Source organism: Oculina patagonica, chromosome 8 (genome assembly GCF_052425735.1).
Source record: "Oculina patagonica isolate OP01 chromosome 8, crgOcupat, whole genome shotgun sequence".
Classification (NCBI taxonomy): domain Eukaryota; kingdom Metazoa; phylum Cnidaria; class Anthozoa; order Scleractinia; family Oculinidae; genus Oculina; species Oculina patagonica.
The window spans coordinates 16,866,618-16,887,711 of record NC_135765.1 but is presented as its reverse complement, the minus strand read 5'-3'; the positions used below and the strand labels follow the sequence as shown (position 1 = coordinate 16,887,711).

Sequence of the window (21,094 nt, the reverse complement as noted above, 5' to 3'; positions counted from 1 at the left end):
TGTATATATATTCCTCTTTTGAACGGAATATAAGCACTTTGCCTTCATTTCATTCAACATACAGTTAGTCTTGTATTTCATGATGCTAATATAATGATGCATTTTTAGATGTTTCAGTAATAATGTCAATAATATAACAGATGCTCATCTTTTAGTGCTTTAAACCGCAGGTTAGTTTGACCTGACCCTATATAGTGCTTTTTTGTTTCTTTGTTTTACTTCTGTTTTGTTATTATTATCAGTCCTATCCCTACAAGCAGGACATTTAACAATTTAAGAGGCCATTTTAACAGTACCCAAGATAAAACACAAGGCTAATTAAATGGTATGGGAAGTTGAATTCCAGTTTAACAACCATAATAGTTGTAATAGTTGCATAACCAGACTGCACTCAATTTCTGTAGTCCAAGAAATTTGATACTGTAATGTACAATTTTGAATTTTCAATACACAGTTTTCCCTGAGAGAGAGGAATTTGTTTTTCTCCTGTGACTTCAGTTTATTTTTTTGGCTCACTGATTGCAATTTAATCTTTAAAATTTGTCATCCCTGAGTAAAAAAAATTAACATTAATAGCAATAGTTGAATGCTCCCTGCTTTCGAAAACATGGCCAAAATATATATACTGCATGAGCTTTTAAGAAATTGTTTTTAATTATTCCATGTTATCTAACAAAGTAAGTACATATATGACCAGATGAAAAGTTATTGCTGCATTGTTAAAATACATTCGGAGCAAAATCAGTCAGATAAGGAACTTGGATGGGGCAAAACATTTAAGAAACATGTAAAGATATTCCTAAGCTACTCCATTACTCAGTATCAAAGTCCTAGCTATAAACTTGCGAGGCTGCTGTACAACATATAAAAGCATCGAAGAAAGAACGACATGATGTATACAGTCGTATTTCGGCAAAAATATGGTCTCTATTTGCCCCTGTCGATCTTTATGCTTTGCGTCTCCTTGTCGGCTGCCCTCTAAAACGAGTAAGTAAATTGTCTTGCGCCTCCTCGTATACGACATCTCCGACTGAATTTGTCGGGAAACAATGCTACTGCAGACATTCGAACCACTAGAATCACCCTCACTTTCATGATCACTTTCAAGGAAGTGCTCAAGGAAGGATTGATGTAACTGAGGAGTAGAAACAGATGAAAAAAATCCAATATCTGCTTCACTTGAAGAGGTAATTTTGGACGCCATTTTGTTTGTTTTTCTCCGCGCGACGTCCTCGCAAAAATCCTCGCAGCAGTACGCGCGCGTACCACACGCGATGGCGCAATTTGTGCTAAAAATAGCACAAATGTTCCATATCATGGGGACACCCCCCAATACTGAAATGGCACGCGCTTACGGTCTCCGTCCCCGATTATGGCTCCTGTCTATATATATTCACGAGTTGCAAAATTTTGGGAAACGAACGAGTGAGCGTAGCGAACGAGTGAGTTTTCCAAAGTTTTGCAACGAGTGAATAAAAATCCGTACAAAGCACTTTCTACGCTGTAATTTGTTTATTAACTGGGCGGTTAGTCCAGTTCATAGATTCGGTAGCTCATTATACAATTTATACCTCATTCTCCCTGCTGTTTCGTTAATGAGGTTTTGTTGTTGGCGTATATTTTGAAGGAAAAGGAGAGACGTCATGTTATGTTGTGTAGATTTAGGAGGAACGCTAGGAATGAGTTGGATGACAGGGGAGGAAGCAGATAAATGCGAAGTTTTCGGGACGAAAAGATTGAAAAAGTTGTGCCAAAAACGCCATTTTGAATAATAGCGGACATATTTGACCGGTGGAGACTAGAGGGATCGTGGACTCTGGGGACGAGAATGGCGAGTCGCAGCCTGAATGTGCGTTTGGAATCCAAATGAACCGAAAAGGAATTTTGTAAGGATGACAGGAAGAATTTCTTGTGAGAGGAGGTTGAATTAGGCTGTGCACTGAAGGCAGACGGTGATGAGAGACGAGTTCAGGTATGACATGTGTTTATAATAGAATGTAGTTTGCGCGTTCCTATGTTTATTGACCTTTATTGCCAGCTTTCGCTTTGATTTTGGACCGGCGATCCGATTAAAAAAACTTGAACTGTTTAGTGAAGTAAGAATACTCAAAGCAATGGTCGTCGGGTTATTGTTTTTGGTTCTTTAAGAGCATTTTATCGGCATTGCATTATGTATATTTTTGGAAGAAATGCGTGGTTTACGTTTTTGGCTGTGTTTGCTAGATCTGGTTTTGTTTGGCCAGAAAATTACTGAAATATTAGCTTAACATATTTCTTTTACCCTTTGTTCGCTTTTTGGAGGCAAAGTTATTTTGGCTACACTGAAGGTGATATAAAGATAAAGAGGGTTAATTGTTACTGCTAATTGTTACTATTGAATATATATATATATTGGTCATACACCGATACAAGCAATTTGTTCTTTAAAAAGAAAAAAAACCTGGCGGTTTGCTGCTGTGTGAGAGTTTTAGGGCCAGTGTTAACATGATTAATGAATGACTCATTCCGGAACAAGTTAATCCCATCCCGATATTCACTCTATCTGTTTACATGATACCAAGACAAAAGTCAAGTCATTCTCGAATGAGTTCATTCCGGTTTTTAAATGAATTTGATTCCGAGATGAAACCGCATCTTGTGAAACCACATACAGAGGTCACAGTTTGAACTCAGAGCAAAAAAATGTAAATTATAGCGTTTACTGTTTAGCCCGAAGAAGCAGCCCTATGGTCAAATTGCTTGTTAAAATTGCAGATATAGCCATCATGAGCATTAAAAATAACATGTTTGCGCAAAACATGCGCCATCTTGTTTTGATCTTGAGTGAAAACTACGCACGTGAAAACGACTTTGGTTGAGCTGGTCGATTATGTCATGTGGAATGTATGCAGTCAACGAACTTCATTGTGAACTTGTTCCGAAATATAAGTCATTCTGGAACTATATGTAAACAGGCCCTCATGTGCAAGCAGCAAGGCGTGTGAGGCATGGCAGCGAGGTATATGAGGCAAAAATCCCTACTCCAAATGAAAAGGTTTAAATCGGAGTGCTATATTTAAGCTAACTGATCTGCTATTTAGCTGGCTTACATACATACATACATACATACATACTTTATTTGAAAACAAAGGTCTATAAAGATGGCAGCCTAGGGCTGATGTGGACCTTTAAAACTTAATTACAGATAAAAAATAGAAAATAACTTATACAGATTCTTTATATTCTTTTAAAATTTCATGACATTACTAAAAATATACATAACATGATTATTTAAAAATTACCTAGAATACAAATACACATGCATAATAAAATTAAAAATATAATATAGAGTTTAAAAATACACAAAATCTTCTAAGTTTTTATTATTGTTAGTACATGTTCCTTTAATAAAACTTACATTGTCTATCGCTTTACATTTCTTTATGGCAGCTTTAAATTGATTTATATTTACAGGTTTTCTGATATTTTCATTTAGACTGTTCCAGACTACTGGCCCTCTAAAAATTAAAGATTGTTTGCAAAATTCAGTGTTCATTTGTCTCATTCTAAGCGAATTTCCCCTCCTGCTTGATTTGGTAACCTCAAAGTAAGAAGATAGTCTGTGTTCCATAGTTACCACTTTAAACATTTCTAGTGCCACCTTCTTCTTATACATATAGGCCAGGTTATGCCATTTAACACGTTTTAGAACTTGGTGATCATCATAGGTGGTGGGAACATCATGTATCTGCCGAGCAGCTTTTATATGCAGGTTTTCAATTTCATCAAAAAGGGCATGTGAACAACTACCCCAAACTGATATGCAGTACGTTACATTTGGCAGAATCATTTTGAAATAAATATCCTCTAATTGGTTTACCGGGAGGTACTTCATCCTTTTTAGCATCTTAAGTTGGGCGGAAAAGGATTTCGAAAGCTTCTTAATATGACTATCCCAGGTGAGTCTATTATCAATTAATACACCTAGTGATTTAGCAACATCAATGAAGTCAAGTGTGAGATTTCCACACCTCACTTGCTGAAGAGGACCAATGAATTTCTTTCTGGTAATAATCATGGTCTCGCATTTCCCTGTATGTATTGTAAGCTTGTTCATACTGCACCAGTGAACGATTTCTTTAAGTAGGATGTTAAGTAGTTGAATGACTTGATCTACTGAGTTTCCGATAACAAAAACTGTTGTGTCGTCAGCGTAAAGGTGCAGTTCTCCATTTGAAATGCTCTCTGCAAAGTCATTTACGTAGATTGAAAAAAGCCGTGGACCTAGTAAGGACCCTTGTGGGACTCCATGTGATACAAGGTTTAATTGGGATTTTACCCCATTTAGTTCAACAAATTGTTTGCGATTATCCAGGTAGCTAACTAACCACCTTAGCCGATTTCCATAAATGCCGCAAGCTTGCATTTTATAAAAGAGGATATCATACTAGAATGGATCGCACATCTTGCTGCCTCGCACTTTTGTGACGACCTGCTGTATGACCCCTTAAAATAGACTGTCTTTACTAACCCGGTGGAAGTCGTCGTTCAAAATATGGGTATCACAGAACTGTAAATTGTAGATCACTACAGCAAGGTTTTTTGGTGTTGTGTTCATGTGTATACATAGTACTCGTGTGTGGAAAAATTCACTGCATTTAGTGGGTTTCTTGTTTAGTGTTGTTTTGTTTGTATGCACTGTGACCAGTGATTTTTTTCCTCCCTTCCCCTCAGGCATTAGCAGGCCATTCACTTGTTATGCAAGAGAAAGAAAGTAAAATCTCAGGTACCTAGGAGAAAAGTGAGTGGGGGGACTCCCCTGCCTCTTATGTTCTCCCACCATGGAACTCCTTTGTAAAATACTTATACCAATCAAGTGTAAAGGTGGATGACGATAACTTGCAGGACTGTCATTAAGTTTTTATGCAGCCAAACATTGAAGTTATCACCCGTAGCATTTCATTCTGAATGCAACTTGTAAAGTAACACCAATCAAAATGTTTACCTGTAACATTGAGTGAGCTCATGATCAGCTGTAACAGGTGTTACGGGTTACAGCCCTTAATGACAGCCCTGGATAAGGGATGATAACATTGTTGGTAGCTGGGAAATGAATTCTTTATCTTACCTTCTCAATTGTGGTGCTTTCAAGATATTTACTATACTTAATTGTTTGTTTTTTTTAAAGGTGTTATTTGGACTTGTGAAAATTTAAAAAGAATATTTGACACGTGAACTCACGTAAAAATGCAAGGTGAGATTGTGTGAGTCCTTCTTGGGTTGCTGTATGTTCATCCCACGTGGGATGCTGCCTAAAGGATTCTAAAATGACCTGGGTGGGGTGTCACCTAGGATCCTGCTAATTACTCCAGGTGGGATCCCACTCGAGATACCTGCTGCTAATTCCACATGGAATTTTAACTGTGCATTGATCCCAGGGGGGATCCCACCTGGGATCCTAACTAGTTCTAGGCAGGATCTCAGCTGGAATCCCATCTAATTCTAGGTCTCTATGCATATTATCTGAAGTGGTAATTCCACATGATTAGGCAAAAAAGATATATTAATTAGCTGTCTTAGATAACAACAGAATCAATACACTGTAGTGTTGTCATTTGAGTTTGATATATTCAATGTAGTCATCTCATTCATCATAAATACATTGTAATTCCATTCATGTGGCCACCAATGAGCCACAAGTTGACAATATAAAGCTGGGTGTTCTTTAAACAAGAAAATGACTGGTACTGAGCATTTGCTCAGGTCAACTTGAAGGGGCTTTATAATTTTTATAGGTAGGTGATTGTATTTATGGGGTGGTGGTAATGGACTTGGCCCATTATTATTGTTTTTTGATTAAGTAAAATTACTGAAAAGTTTTTTCAATAACTCAATTTTGTTTTTGTTTATTTAAGGAGTTATAATAGTTTCAACAACTGATGGGAACAAAGTGGTGCAAGGAACACTGCTGCTATCATCTGCATACCTAAATCTGGAAAGGCTGTATTACATAGCTCACATGAAGGGAGAAAAAGGTTGCTTTTTATGTGAAGATAAAGGCGATGGGTTGGCAATGGCTTACAGAGATTTTGGCTTTACAGCACAGGCATGTTGCTCCACATGATACCCATGGAAAAGTTGTTATCCGGAACGTTATTTAAAATGGAGGACAGGTACGGCCTCGTACCCAGATGCCTCTCTTGTTCTCGTTTTGTCGGAGAAAGAAAATCGAGGCGCCAGAGGAGGAGGCAGGAACAGGTAAGTGTTACTAGCAGTTATTGTATGCTGTTACTAACCAGTTAATTATTTTCAATACAAGTTTTTTAACTTTTTCATGTATCCAACACTTATTAATTAACATGATATATCTTCTTCTGTCAATCATATGGAGGTGATATCCTGAAGGTAGAGATGAAATGGAAGTGAAGTTCACCATTAGTTAGTCCGTCTGATCAAAACCAGTGAAGTTGATAATGACATGCCTTGACCACCTTATAAATAATTATACTGAATTTTATTTTTTTTATTGAGGTCAATGGGATAAATGGTGCTTCTGTGTCTTTGCTGTTTAAATAATTTGACCTTGTGGTGTGTTAACTACAATTGTCAAGGTCATTAAAAATTTTAATTATTGAATATCAAGATAATAAATCATTAAAATGATTTATAAACTTTATATTCAAGCTTCAGAATACAGAAATTAGCCTCTCTGCTAGTATTGAAAGGTGTCTTAGTTAATTACTTGCTTCACTACAGTATGCAAATCACAGCTATCACAATTCTTGTGAGTGAGCAGATAACAACAAAACAGCTAATAATGATTAATAAATGCATTTATATGGCAGATTTTCCATATTATGTAAATTATGTTCAAATAAGCCGATGAACTGTTGGACAATTTCTACAGATTGACGGCAGTACTTTATGGTTAGATATGAATTGGTTGATGCTTTGGCATACACTTTTCATGTCAGTGCACCTGCATAACTCATAAGTGCACAGCTAATAGTATTTCCGAAATGATTCGATTTAGCACCCGGGGGGCTTATTTACTTTTGGCACCTCATGGAAGGGCGCTTATTGAGACACGGCAGTTATTTAATTTTTTGAGAAAAAAACCAAACGTTCAAAACAAAACTTAAATATATATTGAAATAACTAACAATAACAGAAACTGTCAGTAACAAATTGTTGAAAGTTCAGTTACTTTTAAAAGAGTTGTTTATTTTAGCAGTAAATATATACATGTTCGGTCCGGTGAATGTTCGTGAGTTTATCTATTCGACATTGATGACATTTTCGTCCCCAGAGGCCGCAATCCTTTTGGGAAGGAGAATGCATCGATGACTTCAATAGGGGTGGTTATCCACAATAGGGGGGGGGGGGGTTATTAGAATAGAGGCTCATAACAATGGGGCACTTATTAGAATAGAGGCTCTTATTGGAATAGGGGCGCTTATTGACAAAAACACATTCGAAGGGGGGCGCTTATTCGGAAGGGGGCGCTTATTGGAAGGAGGGCGCTTAATCGAATCATTACAGTAACCAATATTGTTTGGCTTTTTCACTGCCACTAGAAGTGTGGAACTAAACTAATACACCAAAATGTTGCATAGAGAAAGTGCTTTACTCACTCTATTATTTAGCAGTATATCAGCGTGAACTGTTGCATTTTTGCGCGGTCACATGTGCCGAATTTAATTGCAAGGCTGTTTTATGTTATAATTTATTTCTTAATTGTGTTTACAGAAAATGTCAATACTTCCTCCACAGAAGGGATTGGGAATTCCTGGTGATGGGAGGGGTCTCAAAGGCCAAAACGGTAAGGAAAGGTATGAAGCTAAATTGGATTTCCGGAGGGTTCCCTCAGGTTGGGGGTGGGGGGGTGGTCTTAGGAAAAATTCTTTCTGTGAGGGAGTTATGGATCATTTTTCTTCAGTTAAGCAAAATATTATTTTCTGATAGAAAAAAAATAGGGCGTCAGATGCCAATATTTTTAACTGCTGGAAACAATATGATGATCAACTTGAAGCAAAAAGCGATAACGATTTTTTAAATTCTTTGTTAGACCATGTGTAGGGGTGGGAAAGGTGGGGTGTAAACTCCGTTGAAGGGTACGTTCTAAAGTAATTGGCCCTTTGAGAACTAGAGATGCACAGTGTCCCTTTCCCATTCCCAAAGATCACTTGGTTTCCTGTTGTCTCTGGTGGGGTAATAGAAGGGATTTTTTTGTCTAAATCATGAATTATCAATAACAAACATCGGGGATGATGTGGTCCAACTTCTACAACAATAAAATAAAGAATTTTTGATTTTGTATCTTTTTTTCTCACTTAATGATTAATAATAATGTTACAAAAAATTCTTTTAACATAGAAAAGTGGAAAACAGACGTTATAGTAAAAAAAACGTTCGGTTTTTATTTGTACATATTATAGCCTTTTAACTTTTTTTAAAAAAAAATTATGTCTTAGCGAACATTATATCGATAAATTTGTATAAGTAATGGTGGGTACTTGCAGTAATTCTATAAAGTTAGCCTTTTAAAATAGTAAGCTAAAAGGATTAGGCTCGAGATGGGATTTAAAGTTGGAACCTGGTCTTACCAATGCAGTGCTGTATGATGCTTTTAGATACCACTGAACCAACATTGATAATTTTGCATGCCTTGATAATTTTGATAATGGTAGAGCATCAGAGTAATATCGAAAAGTTTCAGGTACATGTATGAAGCTAATGTCAAGTGCGATTTTTGTTGTAGGTTTGTTTGGAATCTTATGTTAAGCCGCTTCAGACTTGAAATTGATAAAGCTCTTTGGTAGTGATTGCTGACTGAGAAGGCTATAGGCTAACGGAGTTTCTCATTCCTAAAATCTGCAATTTGAATTAAGTTATGCACAAAGCTGTGGTATAAAAAGACAGTAAACGCCAAGGAAAATACATTTTTGCACCGTGTTTTCCAGCATGATAAATAGATCAAGTTATGTTGATTTGGACTCGAAGTTATTGATATTTTTGTTACTATGGGGGCCACCCATGGAGGGGAGGGGGACAGCACACTGTGTTGTTTCGAACAAAATTTTTCTTGTTGTGTGTGGAAGCATTTCATCTGTTCGCTAAAATCTGCTTTTGTTCACGTGTTGCCAGTTATGTCACATAACTGGCAACAAACAAGAGGAAAAGTATTCCTCTTGTTTGTATATCCCCAAAGGCTATTTCGATTAAAGGCAAACGTCAGTTTACCATTTTTAACCAAGCCAAAGTTGCAAAGTGCCCAGCCGTCGCGACTGACAAATACAGCATTTCCTCCGCGAAAATAAAAAAAAATTCTTGAACTGAAAGACGTTTGCATTCTTCCATGATATGTTCGAACAACAATGCCCAGGATAAACCTTCTACTCATACTAACTTCATGCAAAAAAGTCGATATCTCGAAGAGATCTTTGATTTATTTCAAAATTTAACTTCCCTAAAGGTAAACAACCAACTGGCAAAGTTTGGTTGGAAATCTATGAGCAGTTCTATTTCAAGGGAATTACCTTAAGGTCTCTATTCAGAATTCTTGCAATACATAGTTCCGTTGTGAAGGCCTTACTTACAATTTTAGTGGCATTTTGTGGAAGTGCCGGGAGTAGACGAATGGTGCCACCACCACAGATAGCGCATCCAATTTTTTAATAAGCGCCACACTCGCGATCCAATAAGCGCTGCATTTGAGGCGCAAAAAAATATAATAAACAGCGCCGCGCTTATTCGAATAAATACCGTAACCTGATGATAGTACTAGTGGCTACGTGCATATCAATCAGGATGTGAAAGGTATGGGAAGCTTTGTGGTAAATTGACAATTTCTTGGGAACTTAATATTAGATGCACCAGTGTATGCAACAGTATCAACGCATACCGAAAAATCAGGGTTATAAGTGCTCCTGCTTATAATCGTGTCTAGTTATAAGCTCATCTACATGGAAACAAAAAAACATCCGGGTAATAAGCCCCCTCCCCCCGTATGGTAGATGACAGTAAATGTTGCTTTACAGTACACACTCTTTTATCGGACACATATATGGACAGGTGCTTTGTTGCGCATTTTATTTGATTTTTGATTTTTGTGTTGGTCCCCTTTTTTACTCTATTTTACTGTACCTTTTATTGGGATTACACGCCTCCCATGCCTCACTGCCTCGCCTCGCATACCCCGCTGCCTCACATATTTGGAATACTCTAACGCAGTTATCCTTCAACAACACCATTCCATTCCTTAACTCTAGGTCTCTATATCTCCAACATAATTCTCAGACACTTAACTATTGTTAACAAAATCAATTTGCTATCCAGTCCTTGATAACCAAAATATTAAATGTCAGCCGGTTTCATCTTAAAGAAATTTACTAGCCTCCTACAAACTCAACTTATCTTCTTATCTTCGTTCTAAAACTTAAAAGGATCTTTCTCTCATTTTATTCAGTTGCAGAGCAAGAAAATACATGGTTCACAACAAGTCAAGTACACAAGAATTAAAGGCAACAACTAACGAAATGGATCCACAAGAAAGAACCATCTCACAATTATCAAGGAGGATTATAGTTCAAACAAAACCCATGGATTCTGACTCAACTTTATCAGCTGATCTGACGTTTCACCTCTACAGAGTAATGCATCACACTCGCGAAGCAACTAAAATATAAAACAAAGTAAACAAAAAGCCAAAGAACAAACTGCCGTGTAGTTATTAATACTTCACATCTGTAGAGGAATTACACTTCTTGCTTCAGTCCATTTGCCTTCTGCTTTAAAATAAAAATGTTCTTAATCGACACACAAACTATACGCAATCCCGTACTTCTGTTTCAGGGATAAAAGTCTTCAGTTTGTAAATTCTGCAACTCACTTGAAGTTAACTAGAGCCATGTGATTTGTCTAACAATGTCACGGCCCAAACGTCACTCGACTTACATAATGAAATACACTTTTTATTTATTTAAAATGAAAAATCTCAATGAACTGTACTCACAGCTGGTGATTACAATGAAAAGCAATGATTGTACTCTGTATATAATATATTACTTATATATTGCTATTTCCATAATATTTCACACTCTAGCCATTAACTGTGCCTGACAACAATCCATGATAATAATCCATCTTCCCCATAAATTTTTTACAAACCTAAAAAAAAGCGTCTCTCTCCCAGCAAGTCACACAACCGCACGTTTTGTCCCTCGTCTAGACCAGCCAACGATTACCTACATAAAGCTCGCAACCACACTCACCATCAAGCAAACCAAAAGTAACTTTTCCATTTCTTCTGTATGACTTGCACAACCGTCTTTACTCCTTTGAAACAACTCCTTATATTAATCGAATATACAGAATAACCACGGCCAAAAACCTACCATTTTCACGTTGTACCGACATACATGTATATATAGACCTGTCTAATACACTAAGAACTTCACGACGTCATGAATAACTTGACAAAGCGTCGATGAAAATGACTTAGAAAATTTAAAACCCTTTTTTGAACTTTCTCTAACCGCACCTTACCGGCAACCGAAACGTCCTTTCTATACAAAAATATACGAAATGACCTCCGTCCAAAAAGAATCGCCTTTTCAGACTGAAGGTAACTAATATCATCAAAATTTCGCCACAGGACGAACACGAAAGCATTCAGAAAAATCACAATTACACCTTTACAATTATCTTTCAGTGTCTCAAACCGATACACTGAAAGGCCAATTCATTTCAACACAAACAATATGATATCTCTAATGTAGACGTCATTTCCCGCCCAGTTTTAAGCTTCTTTAAGCTTCTTGTTATATATATAACGAGAATTCAACCATTGGGCACTTTACGCCGATTTTTCCAGTTTATAACCTTTAGAATACAACAGTTATTACGGCGCGAGAAAACAAAGCTGCAAATGCACATAGCTTTACAAGCGAATTCGCTATTTCAATAATATGAAAGAAAAATTACTGGCGACAAACTCTCCTAGCAAGAACTTTATTTAAATAAACACACTGCGTTACATTTATAAACTTCGTATCGCATCGAGGAAACTTCGCCACAAGCGAATAAGGGACCGGTCATTATTTATGTAAAGGGGGGGGGGAGGGAAAAAAAGAAGGGGGGGTCAAGGCTATTTCAGAGTGGCAAGAGGGGGGGGGCTAAAATTTTTTATAAAGAAGTTTAGGGGGGATCAGCAGTTTGAGGTGGGTAAAACAGTTAAATAGAAGAGTGCAAACACTATAAGTGAAACGGTGACGCTAAATTGTACAATTTTATGTTATTTCTATTGTTTTCTTTTGTTTAAACTCCACTATTATGTACAACTTTAGTGATTTGTATTTTACAGAAATACTGTTTGCACTCTAAACTCCATTGTTATCTCACGTTTTAGTTAAATAAAGAATCCAGACCTATCTGCTTTAACATCTGGTTTGACTGAAATTATTTCTTTTTACAAAATGATTATCACTGCAATAGCCCAAGAAGTAATAAAACATGATATAACAACAAGAAAGAAGTTCTTTTACAACTTTAGGAAAATCATTGGAAAAAAATTATATTTTGCATGGTTATTATGTGTTCACCACGAGAGCATAATTTGTAAAAACTATCACTTTTCCAAAGTTAAGGAGTTAATAATTAGGTATGTTTACTATACACATAACTCATCCAAAATTTGCCCTATTGCTGGAAGAGTATCCATAGCAAAGAAGCCTTGGCTGACTAAGTGTTGATCCAGCCTTTGTGCATCAGAACAAGTGTGCAATTAAGCCTGATTGTATGTAACATGCATTTAATAATTACTTAAGGCATATAAAGGGAGATATGAGGTGAGGGGGGGGGGGGGGTCATCACGTAAATATTGAATAAAGAAGGGGGGTCACTTGCTACTTACACGGCCTGGAGGGGGGCCTTACAGAAATTTTGATCCTTCGAACATATTTTTCCCTCCCCCCCCCCCCCCTCTCATAAATAATGACCGGTCCCTAAACTACTGGCGAATCAACTGGCGAATTTTGAACAAATTGTGACAACACAAGGAGTCGGTTAATTAAACTATAATTACGACGTAAATCCAATTAAAAAATACAATTTACTTTACCAGGACGATCCCAAGAGTTCCTGAATACTCTTAGAAAGTCCTTGGATGTGTTGTTAGTTCCGATGAAAGTCTTGTCTTCAACTCCCTTTCACTTATCGACACTTCGCCTTCGCCTGTCTTCACTTCGCCTTTGAAGAGTGATTTTTATCACTGCTGTATTCTTTAGGTTTTGCTTAGCGTGTTTCTGTTGGCTTGCATTTCCATTAAGTTCTTAAAAGGCAAAGTTAAAAGAAACAAAAACATGTAGCTATGTTTTCAAAGCATAAACTGCCGTCGAGAGCAAACTTGCCGCTCGCTTTCTCAACCTCGTTGGAAACCATTTAAATTCTCGCACTGTGATTGGTTTAGTCGTACTAGTCTAGATGCTGATTGGTTATATTCTTATTTTCACATGTGAAGAAAGCTATACGCGAAGCTGATTGGACGTATCGCTTTTTTCACATGTGAAAATATAGCAAATATAGAATTCTATTTGCAAGGTTTATTGCTTAAAATTCTCGCTATATATATAATAAAATGTTGTGTGTCTGAAAATTTGTAAATACAATATATTTATATGTTTTCAACTAAAACGTATAAAATTCTTCCTTTCTCTTAAATGCAAAATTGCCCCCACCCCCGAAAAAAAAAAAAAAACAAATCTGCACTAGCCGTAACATTTCTGTAAAATGTTATACACCAAACACATGTAATTGATATCCCAATACATTCTAAAATATTTTTAGCCTGAACTCGACAGAAAAGTAAGAATGTTCAGCCTGGGCCGGAAAAACAAAATACTTATAGAAAAAAAAGAGTGTATTAGGCGTGCAGCCGTCTACTAATTATAAATTCCTTCTTAAGAAAAGGGAACCATTTCTGCGTGAGGAAGTGATAGGAGGCATCTGTATGCAAGCTTTAATTTAAAGGAGTAGAGTAAGTGTCCATATTATGAAGGGGTTTACATAAAATAGGCAGAGGTTATACAGTTTTGAAAATTTCTCTTGGACCAGATGCACGCATCGTAATATAGAGAGGTGTCCGTGCATGTTTGGAGTTGTCCGCAAGCACAGTTTCGACTGTATACAAACCATCCTATTACATACAGATTTAATCATTTTAGAAGCTAAAAATACAAATGATTTTTGAGTAAAACATTTCAGTTTAACTTGATTTTGTGGTGATTTTCGTGTCATATATGTGGTCACTGGGTTGATTATACAGGTGAAGGAAACGTTAACAACAGTAATCGTAGAACTAGGAACATTTGGAGGAAAAATAGCCCTTACAGGAAACCTCGACAAGAAAGATACAACCAGCACTGCAAAAGCTTCAAATAGTTTTATAAAAGAAGTCTTGACAATCTGGTCAGAAGCAAATTTTGAAGACAATATAATTTCTTAGAAACAATTTCTTGATCAATCCTTATGGTATAACTCGCTAATTAGAATTGATAACCGCCCTATTTTCTACAAAGAATGGTTTAACAAGGGCATTAAAAAAGTGAAACATTTGAAAGATGACTTAAACAACTTCCTGTCTTTAAACGAACTAAGAACTAAATACAATATCAATGCGTGCCCTTTAAGATATTACGGCCTGGTATCTACAATCAAGTCTACTTGGAACACGCACCAATGTAATTTTGTAAACAATAGCCCCGAATACGAAAACTTCTCTACTAAGTTAATGACAACACAAAGTGCAACCCGACTTGCATATTCTAAACTCGTTGCCAAAAAATCAACTGCTCTAACCCAAAGCCAGCAGAAATGGATGAATGATTGTAACATCACAAATGCTGAAGATATTAAATGGCAAAAGACGTACCAGCTAGCTTTGAAGTGCACAAAAAGCACCAGACTGAAAGAGTTTCAATTTAAATTTTTGCACCGAAGAATTTCAACAAACGATTTCTTGTATAAAATAGGAATTAAAGATGACTCTAAGTGCTCCTTCTGCCGTGAGGTGCCAGAAACATTAATTCATCTTTTCTGGAAATGCCCTAAAACGGAATCCTTCTGGGCCGATGTGACATCAAGGATGACGCAGTGCAAAATTAATCCAAATAACAATTCATTGGAGTGTACTGTTGCTATGGGTTTAACACCAGATTCATCTCAATACTACAATCAAATCAATTTCTGTTGCCTGCTTGCCAGACACTTTATTTGGCTTTGCCATACAAAAGAAACTACCCCCCATATAGATGGTTTTCGGCGATATCTTAAACTTGCATATGAAACAGAACAGATAACAAAAACCACTACTCCGAAGAAATGGGAACTTTTGAAAAATTTCATTTAAAAAGGTCAAATAACCAAAGAAAACCCTTGTATCCCCTGACATTCCATTTTCTACCCCCACTTGCCTTGGCAATGCCGCCAACAGCCCTGCTTTTTTAATTTCTGCCACCATATTAATTTCGTCCTCTTTTTCCTGCCCCTTTATCGTTCTTGTGTTTATTATTTTCCTATGGTTAATTAGTGTAGAGATTTGTAATACATCGTTTCGTTTTGTTTCTTTACTTTATTACATTGTAATTTTTTTTTCTTCCTTGTGTGTATTGTATTGTTGTAAGCATTGTTGTAAGCATTAATAAAAAAAAAATAAAAAATATAAAAAAACAACAGTAATCGCCCCTTACACAGGGGACATAAAGGAGGTTTATAGTATCACCAGGAAACTCTCCGGGAAGCGAAGCATCTCCCACCATCAGGTGCACAGCAAGGATGGAAAGCTTTTGACATCTGAGAATGACCAACTAAACAGATAGAGAGAGTACTTTGAAGAACTACATATAGGCCACTACCACCTATCGCACCTAATATCCCACCCGCCAATTCACTCTTGAACATCAAGACAGAGCCACCTTCAAAAAGCGAAATCAGGAAAGCATTACAACACTTGAAAAATGACAAAGCCCCGGGCCCGGACGGCATACCCCCAGAAGCACTGAAAATGGATATGAAGTCATCTGTGGATTCCCTACACAAGCTGTTTGAGAAGATCTGGAATACAGAGCAAATGCCAGAAGATTGGAAATGTGGTCATCTGGTGAAAAATACTTAAGAAAGATAACCTGAAAGAGTGTGCAAACTGGAGAGGCATCACGTTATTTTTTTTGTGTTGGTGGTGGTATATTATTATTAGATTTTTTCTTTTGGCGGCGGCGGGGGGGGGGGGGGATAAAAAGCTTATATTTAAAAAAAAAAAAATTTTTTTTTATTCTTCATTCTGGCCTAAAAAAAACGCGCCAAAATTTTTTTTTATATTTTTATTATCTTACAACCTTTCTTCACTTCTGCATGCATAAAAATATTGTCTGTAGGAGCGACTTCACAAAAAAACAAGCGAGGAGACGAAGAAAAAGAAGAAGAATAGCTGCGTGCTTATAGCCAATCAAAATCAAGCTGGTGACACCAATGTATAATAATATCAATTCCTGGAAAAGTTTTTAGTAGAGTGCTCTTAGAGAGGATGACGGAAGACGTGGAGGCAATACTCCGAGATGAACAAGCCGGCTTCCGTCAGGAACGCTCGTGTACAGATCAGATTGCTACGCTTCGAATGATACTTGAGCAATCCCTCGAGTGGAACACGTCACTGTATGTAGTTTTTATTGACTACGAAAAGGCATTCGATAGGGTAGATAGGACGATCCTCTGGAAATTGCTCCAGCACTATGGAATCCCGGAAACACACTAACAGAACCGTTCACAGTACTGTCTGGTGTACGACAAGGATGTCTACTATCTCCCTTTTTATTTCTGTTAGTCATGGACTGGATCATGAAGGAAACGACAAAAGATCAAGCAAGAGGAATCCAATGGTCACTGTCAAAACACCTTGAAGACATCGATTTTGCAGATGACGTGGCACTATTGTCCCAACGGCTCAATAACATGACACAGAAGCTCGAAAGCATGAGAGAAACAGTTTCAATGATTGGCTTAAAGATTAATATCCAAAAGACGAAGAGCTTGAGAAACAATACCAACTTTGACATCGGAGGAGACGAAATCCAAGACATCGAAAAGTTCACCTATCTTGGCAGCATTGTCTCTAGCGAGAGTGGAACAGACCAGGACATCGTAGCAAGGATCGGGAAGGCCACAACTGCATTTCATATCTTAAGACCAATCTGGAGATCACGTGCAATCTCAGTGAAGACCAAGCTTAAAATCTTCAACACCAATGTGAAGAGTGTTTTTCTGTATGCCTGTGAAACCTGGCGTGTCACCAAAGCCTCCAACAACAGATACAGACCTTCGTCAACCGCTGTCTCCGGCATATCCTCCGAGTTCGATGGCAAGACAAAGTCAGAAATGAAGATCTATGGAAGAGAGCAGAACAACAACCTCTCCACCTGCAAGTCAGGAAAAGGAAATGGCGCTGGCTAGGCCATACGCTGAGAAAGCCCTCTGCCAATGTCACCAGGCATGCTCTTCGATGGAACTTAAGGGTTTAAGTCACGTAAGTCAAGAAAGAAGAAAAAGAGTTAATTACAGAGCGTCTAGTGCTCTCTTTCTTCAGCATTCTGCTATATTTGTTTAAATGAAAGGTTTTGTTAGCCAACTGAAAAGATCTTCATCCTTAGAAATATCTTAGAACAGAGTACTGGGTGGTGAGCACCCTTGTACATTGGTTTCATCGACTTCATGAAGGCCTTCGATAGTATAAGACGAAATAACCTTTAAAACATCCTTAGGCATTATGGCATTCCTGACAACTTCGTTATCATCATAAGAGAGCTTTATGGTGGAAGCACCTGCTGTGTTGTTGAACGCGGGCGGGTTTCCTTTAGAGACAGGTGTCAAGCAGGGCGGTGTAATGTTTGATTTCCTTTTCAACATCATCATTTGACTGGATAACGAAGAACACAAACAGCACAAGGAGAGGTTTGAGATGGAAGTTTACTACACCCCTTGCGATCAGGCGTTCTTTTTCTCGCGGCGGGACGATATAGCTCTTCTCTCTAGCCGGCACAAAGATCTCCAAGAGGAGTGCAATCGCCTCCATCAGGTCTCAGGGTACACCAGTCTCCACATCAACACTACCAAAACAAAGGTGCTACGAACAAACGGCAAGGTTGCCAACCCGATTTCCATCAACGGACAAGACGCTGAAGAAGTCAGCTCCTTTATCTACCTAGAAGCCACAGTCTGAGGGGAAAGTTGATCACATGAAGACATCAAACGAAGGCTGTCAATCGCAATCCTGTCTGGAGGTCAAGCAGCTAGACGTTTTCCACCGAAAATGTCTAAGAAGAATCCTCTGGATTCACACACCATCTCTAACTGTGGTCTCTATGAAAGAGTTAGGGAGAGAGACATCTCAGAAACATAGCTGGACCTCTGAAGACAAGAGAAAGCAAGAAGACCCCTATATTACATGAAGAAGAACTGTGGAAGGCGAGTGTAAAGACCTGGGATAGAATAGCTGGAATGAGGTGGAACAGCGAGCAAAAGACCGTAAAGGATGAAAAAAGTTGCATGGCAGCCTTATGCTCCGCTAACCAGGGCCGTTACTAGCAAGAGGCATGACGAGACACTTGCCTCGTCTAGATTTTAACCCAATGGGAATTGGGAATTTGGGAATTGGAAAATAATCAAAAGTTGAACAAGTTCATGATTTTTCTCAAGAAATACCTTATAAAAAAAGAGTTTTAGAGCTTCTAGATTTCAAAACTTCTGAAGGGCATCCCCACAGAAACCCTGGCAAGATCTTCCCTCGTCTATGCCGAAATGTCTGTTTACGGCCCTGCTAACAGGAGCGAAGAGGATGAGTGTGTGTGAGTGTGTTAGCCTTATAGGATTTCTTCTACCCTAGCTTCGAAGACTGCGTACATGTGTCCGTTGTTGGTTTGCAGAGGACGGCTATAAGAAATTTACAAGATGCACAGCGCGCGGACAAGTTATTGTTCTGTTCATTAAACTTTTTGTTTGGCGACTGTCGCGTTGCTACTATACATAAACTTCAAAACAGCTTTTCAGAATAGATTGTATGTTTTCGAGCGAGCAATTTTTTCCTCGTTGAAAGATAGTTGTACATTTCTTATCCTTTTGCAAAACAACAACGCGTAACACAGGTAGCCCAAACTCAAAATGTGAGCCTCGGCACCGTTGCGTAACTTTTGAAACATGATGATTTATATGGGGGAAATATCGATTGTTTCTGTAACCTATGATGAAGCGATTTAAATAAGGGCCTGTTTACATGATTCCGGAATGACTTTCATTCTGGAATGAAACTCGTTCCGGAATGAAGTTCGTTCTGCATTCACATGTCAGAGTCGACCGGTTCAACCAAAGGCATTTTCACGTGCTCGGTGTTCGCGCGAGATCAAAACAAGATGGCGCATGTTTCGCGCAAACATGTTTTTGTGCCCATCAATGGCCGTATCTGCAATTTTAACGCGTAGTTTGACCGTAGAGCTGCTTCTTCGGGCTAAACAGTAAATGCTATTACGTTTTTTCGCTCTGAATTCAAACTGTGGAGTCCGTTTGCGGTTTCATAAGTTGCGATTTCATCTCGGAACGAAGTTCATTCTGGGTTTACATGATACCAGAATGAAATGTCATTCCAGAACGAAACTTTCATTCCGGAATGAAAACCGGAATGAACTCATTCCGGAATGACTTGACTTTCGTCTCGGTATCATGTAAACAGATACAGAGAAATGTATGGGGATGGAATGAACTCGTTCCGGAATGAAAGTCATTCCGGAATCATGTAAACAGGCCCTAATAATCGGCTAGCCTTCAAATTATGACCATTGTACGAGTTTTTCTGGAACCGCTCTCTCTATAAATATTTATCCTGGGAAAGGCTATATAGACAGAGCAAATAAAAGCGATAGATGCTAGTCACTATAGTTACAAGGACAGTGTTGTTAATAAAGACAATTGCGATGGCTTAGACGTTCAAACAAGAAATTAAGGTGACTGATGCTTTTTGGAGACTAATGCCTGTTTGAAAATTATGTTATACCAAGAGTACAAAAAATCTAACAACAGAATGACTAATGCTCTTTAAATAAAACTGTTTAAAAGTTGCCGGCAAATAAGAATGAAATTTTATTAAGCAGAAAATTTAAAATTGGGTAAAACATGCTAAGCAAAACATAACTACCATGGCAACATCAAGTGCGGTAAAAAATGACATGTCATGTGATGATACATTTGTTCCCTATATACCAATGGGCTTCTGCACAAACTTTGCAGGTTTAAACATTTAAAGCAGCCATCGAACAGGCTCCCGAGTAGGACAAGGCGAAAAATAGGAAACTGGGCGGCGAGCGTGGCCTGGAGACGCAAGCTTAAGAACCCCAGAAGCACGGCAACCTCCCTCGATTCGCCCCCTCTCAGCGATCGAATATCAACTCCCTTCGCTCGCAGATTTATAATATTTTTCGTCCTGCTCTACTTGGGAACCTGTTCGCAGACAATCAGTTAAAAAATACTATAGCTAATTCAAAAAAACGATACTGGCGACTGGCTAGCCTGAACAAAACCCCTATACCGGGGTTTTGTTCGTCTGCAACGCAGACTAGCGACTGGCCGGCTGACTGTTAGTTTCGAAACTTTTGGTGCACTGAGGTAATCGTCATTTTAGGTGTTAAAATTCGTGGCTTGAAACCGATTGGCACCTGTTTTATATTAAATAAAAGATAACTAACGTTAGAGCTTTCCTGGAACCTTTAAGCGGTAAACATGGTGTGAATTGAAAGTCTAGGTCAGTCTAGGTGGTCTTTTGTAAACTGCTGCAAAGAGCAAACACCGAACTTTTTAACCGACAACCGACCTATTTACCTCAACCGGCCTCCCCCTTCCCCTCCCTCGCCTTTCTCGTTGCCAGCAGTTATGTAGCCTGCAGGGGCGGATCCAGGATTTCAAAAGGGGGGGTGGGGGGGTGGGGGGGGGGGTGGATGGCAGACCATTAGGGCCTAACCCTAACCCTAACCCTAAGTGGCGGCAGACGGCGAAACGTGGCGTAACAACAACCAGACATGAG

The 21,094-nt window shown here is 38.3% G+C and overlaps 1 protein-coding gene across 4 annotated transcripts; it reads left to right on the top strand.

The window, feature by feature from the left end:
- The first annotated feature begins 1,479 nt into the window (after positions 1-1,479).
- LOC144662851 (uncharacterized) lies at positions 1,480-11,026 on the top strand. Of its 4 annotated transcripts, none has more exons than XM_078523805.1 (4): positions 1,480-1,972; positions 6,081-6,237; positions 7,729-7,801; positions 10,448-11,026. In XM_078523805.1, exons 1-4 carry the CDS (start codon positions 1,956-1,958, stop codon positions 10,498-10,500), a joined length of 300 nt encoding a protein of 99 aa, XP_078379931.1. In that variant the 5' UTR covers positions 1,480-1,955; the 3' UTR covers positions 10,501-11,026. The 4 variants fall into 4 exon arrangements, 2 of the variants coding, with proteins under 2 accessions (XP_078379931.1, XP_078379930.1); XM_078523804.1 differs by having other exon boundaries at positions 7,729-7,811; XR_013572530.1 differs by lacking the exons at positions 6,081-6,237; positions 7,729-7,801; positions 10,448-11,026 and adding exons at positions 5,168-5,233; positions 5,895-6,002.
- Positions 11,027-21,094: the final 10,068 nt, after the last annotated feature.

Excerpts from the sequence above, each read along its gene's own strand:
- LOC144662851 (XM_078523804.1), top strand. Across the intron at positions 6,238-7,728 it reads AGAGGAGGAGGCAGGAACAG|AAAATGTCAATACTTCCTCC; the intron begins GTAAGTGTTACT and ends TTGTGTTTACAG. Across the intron at positions 7,812-10,447 it reads GGCCAAAACGGTAAGGAAAG|TTGCAGAGCAAGAAAATACA; the intron begins GTATGAAGCTAA and ends CATTTTATTCAG.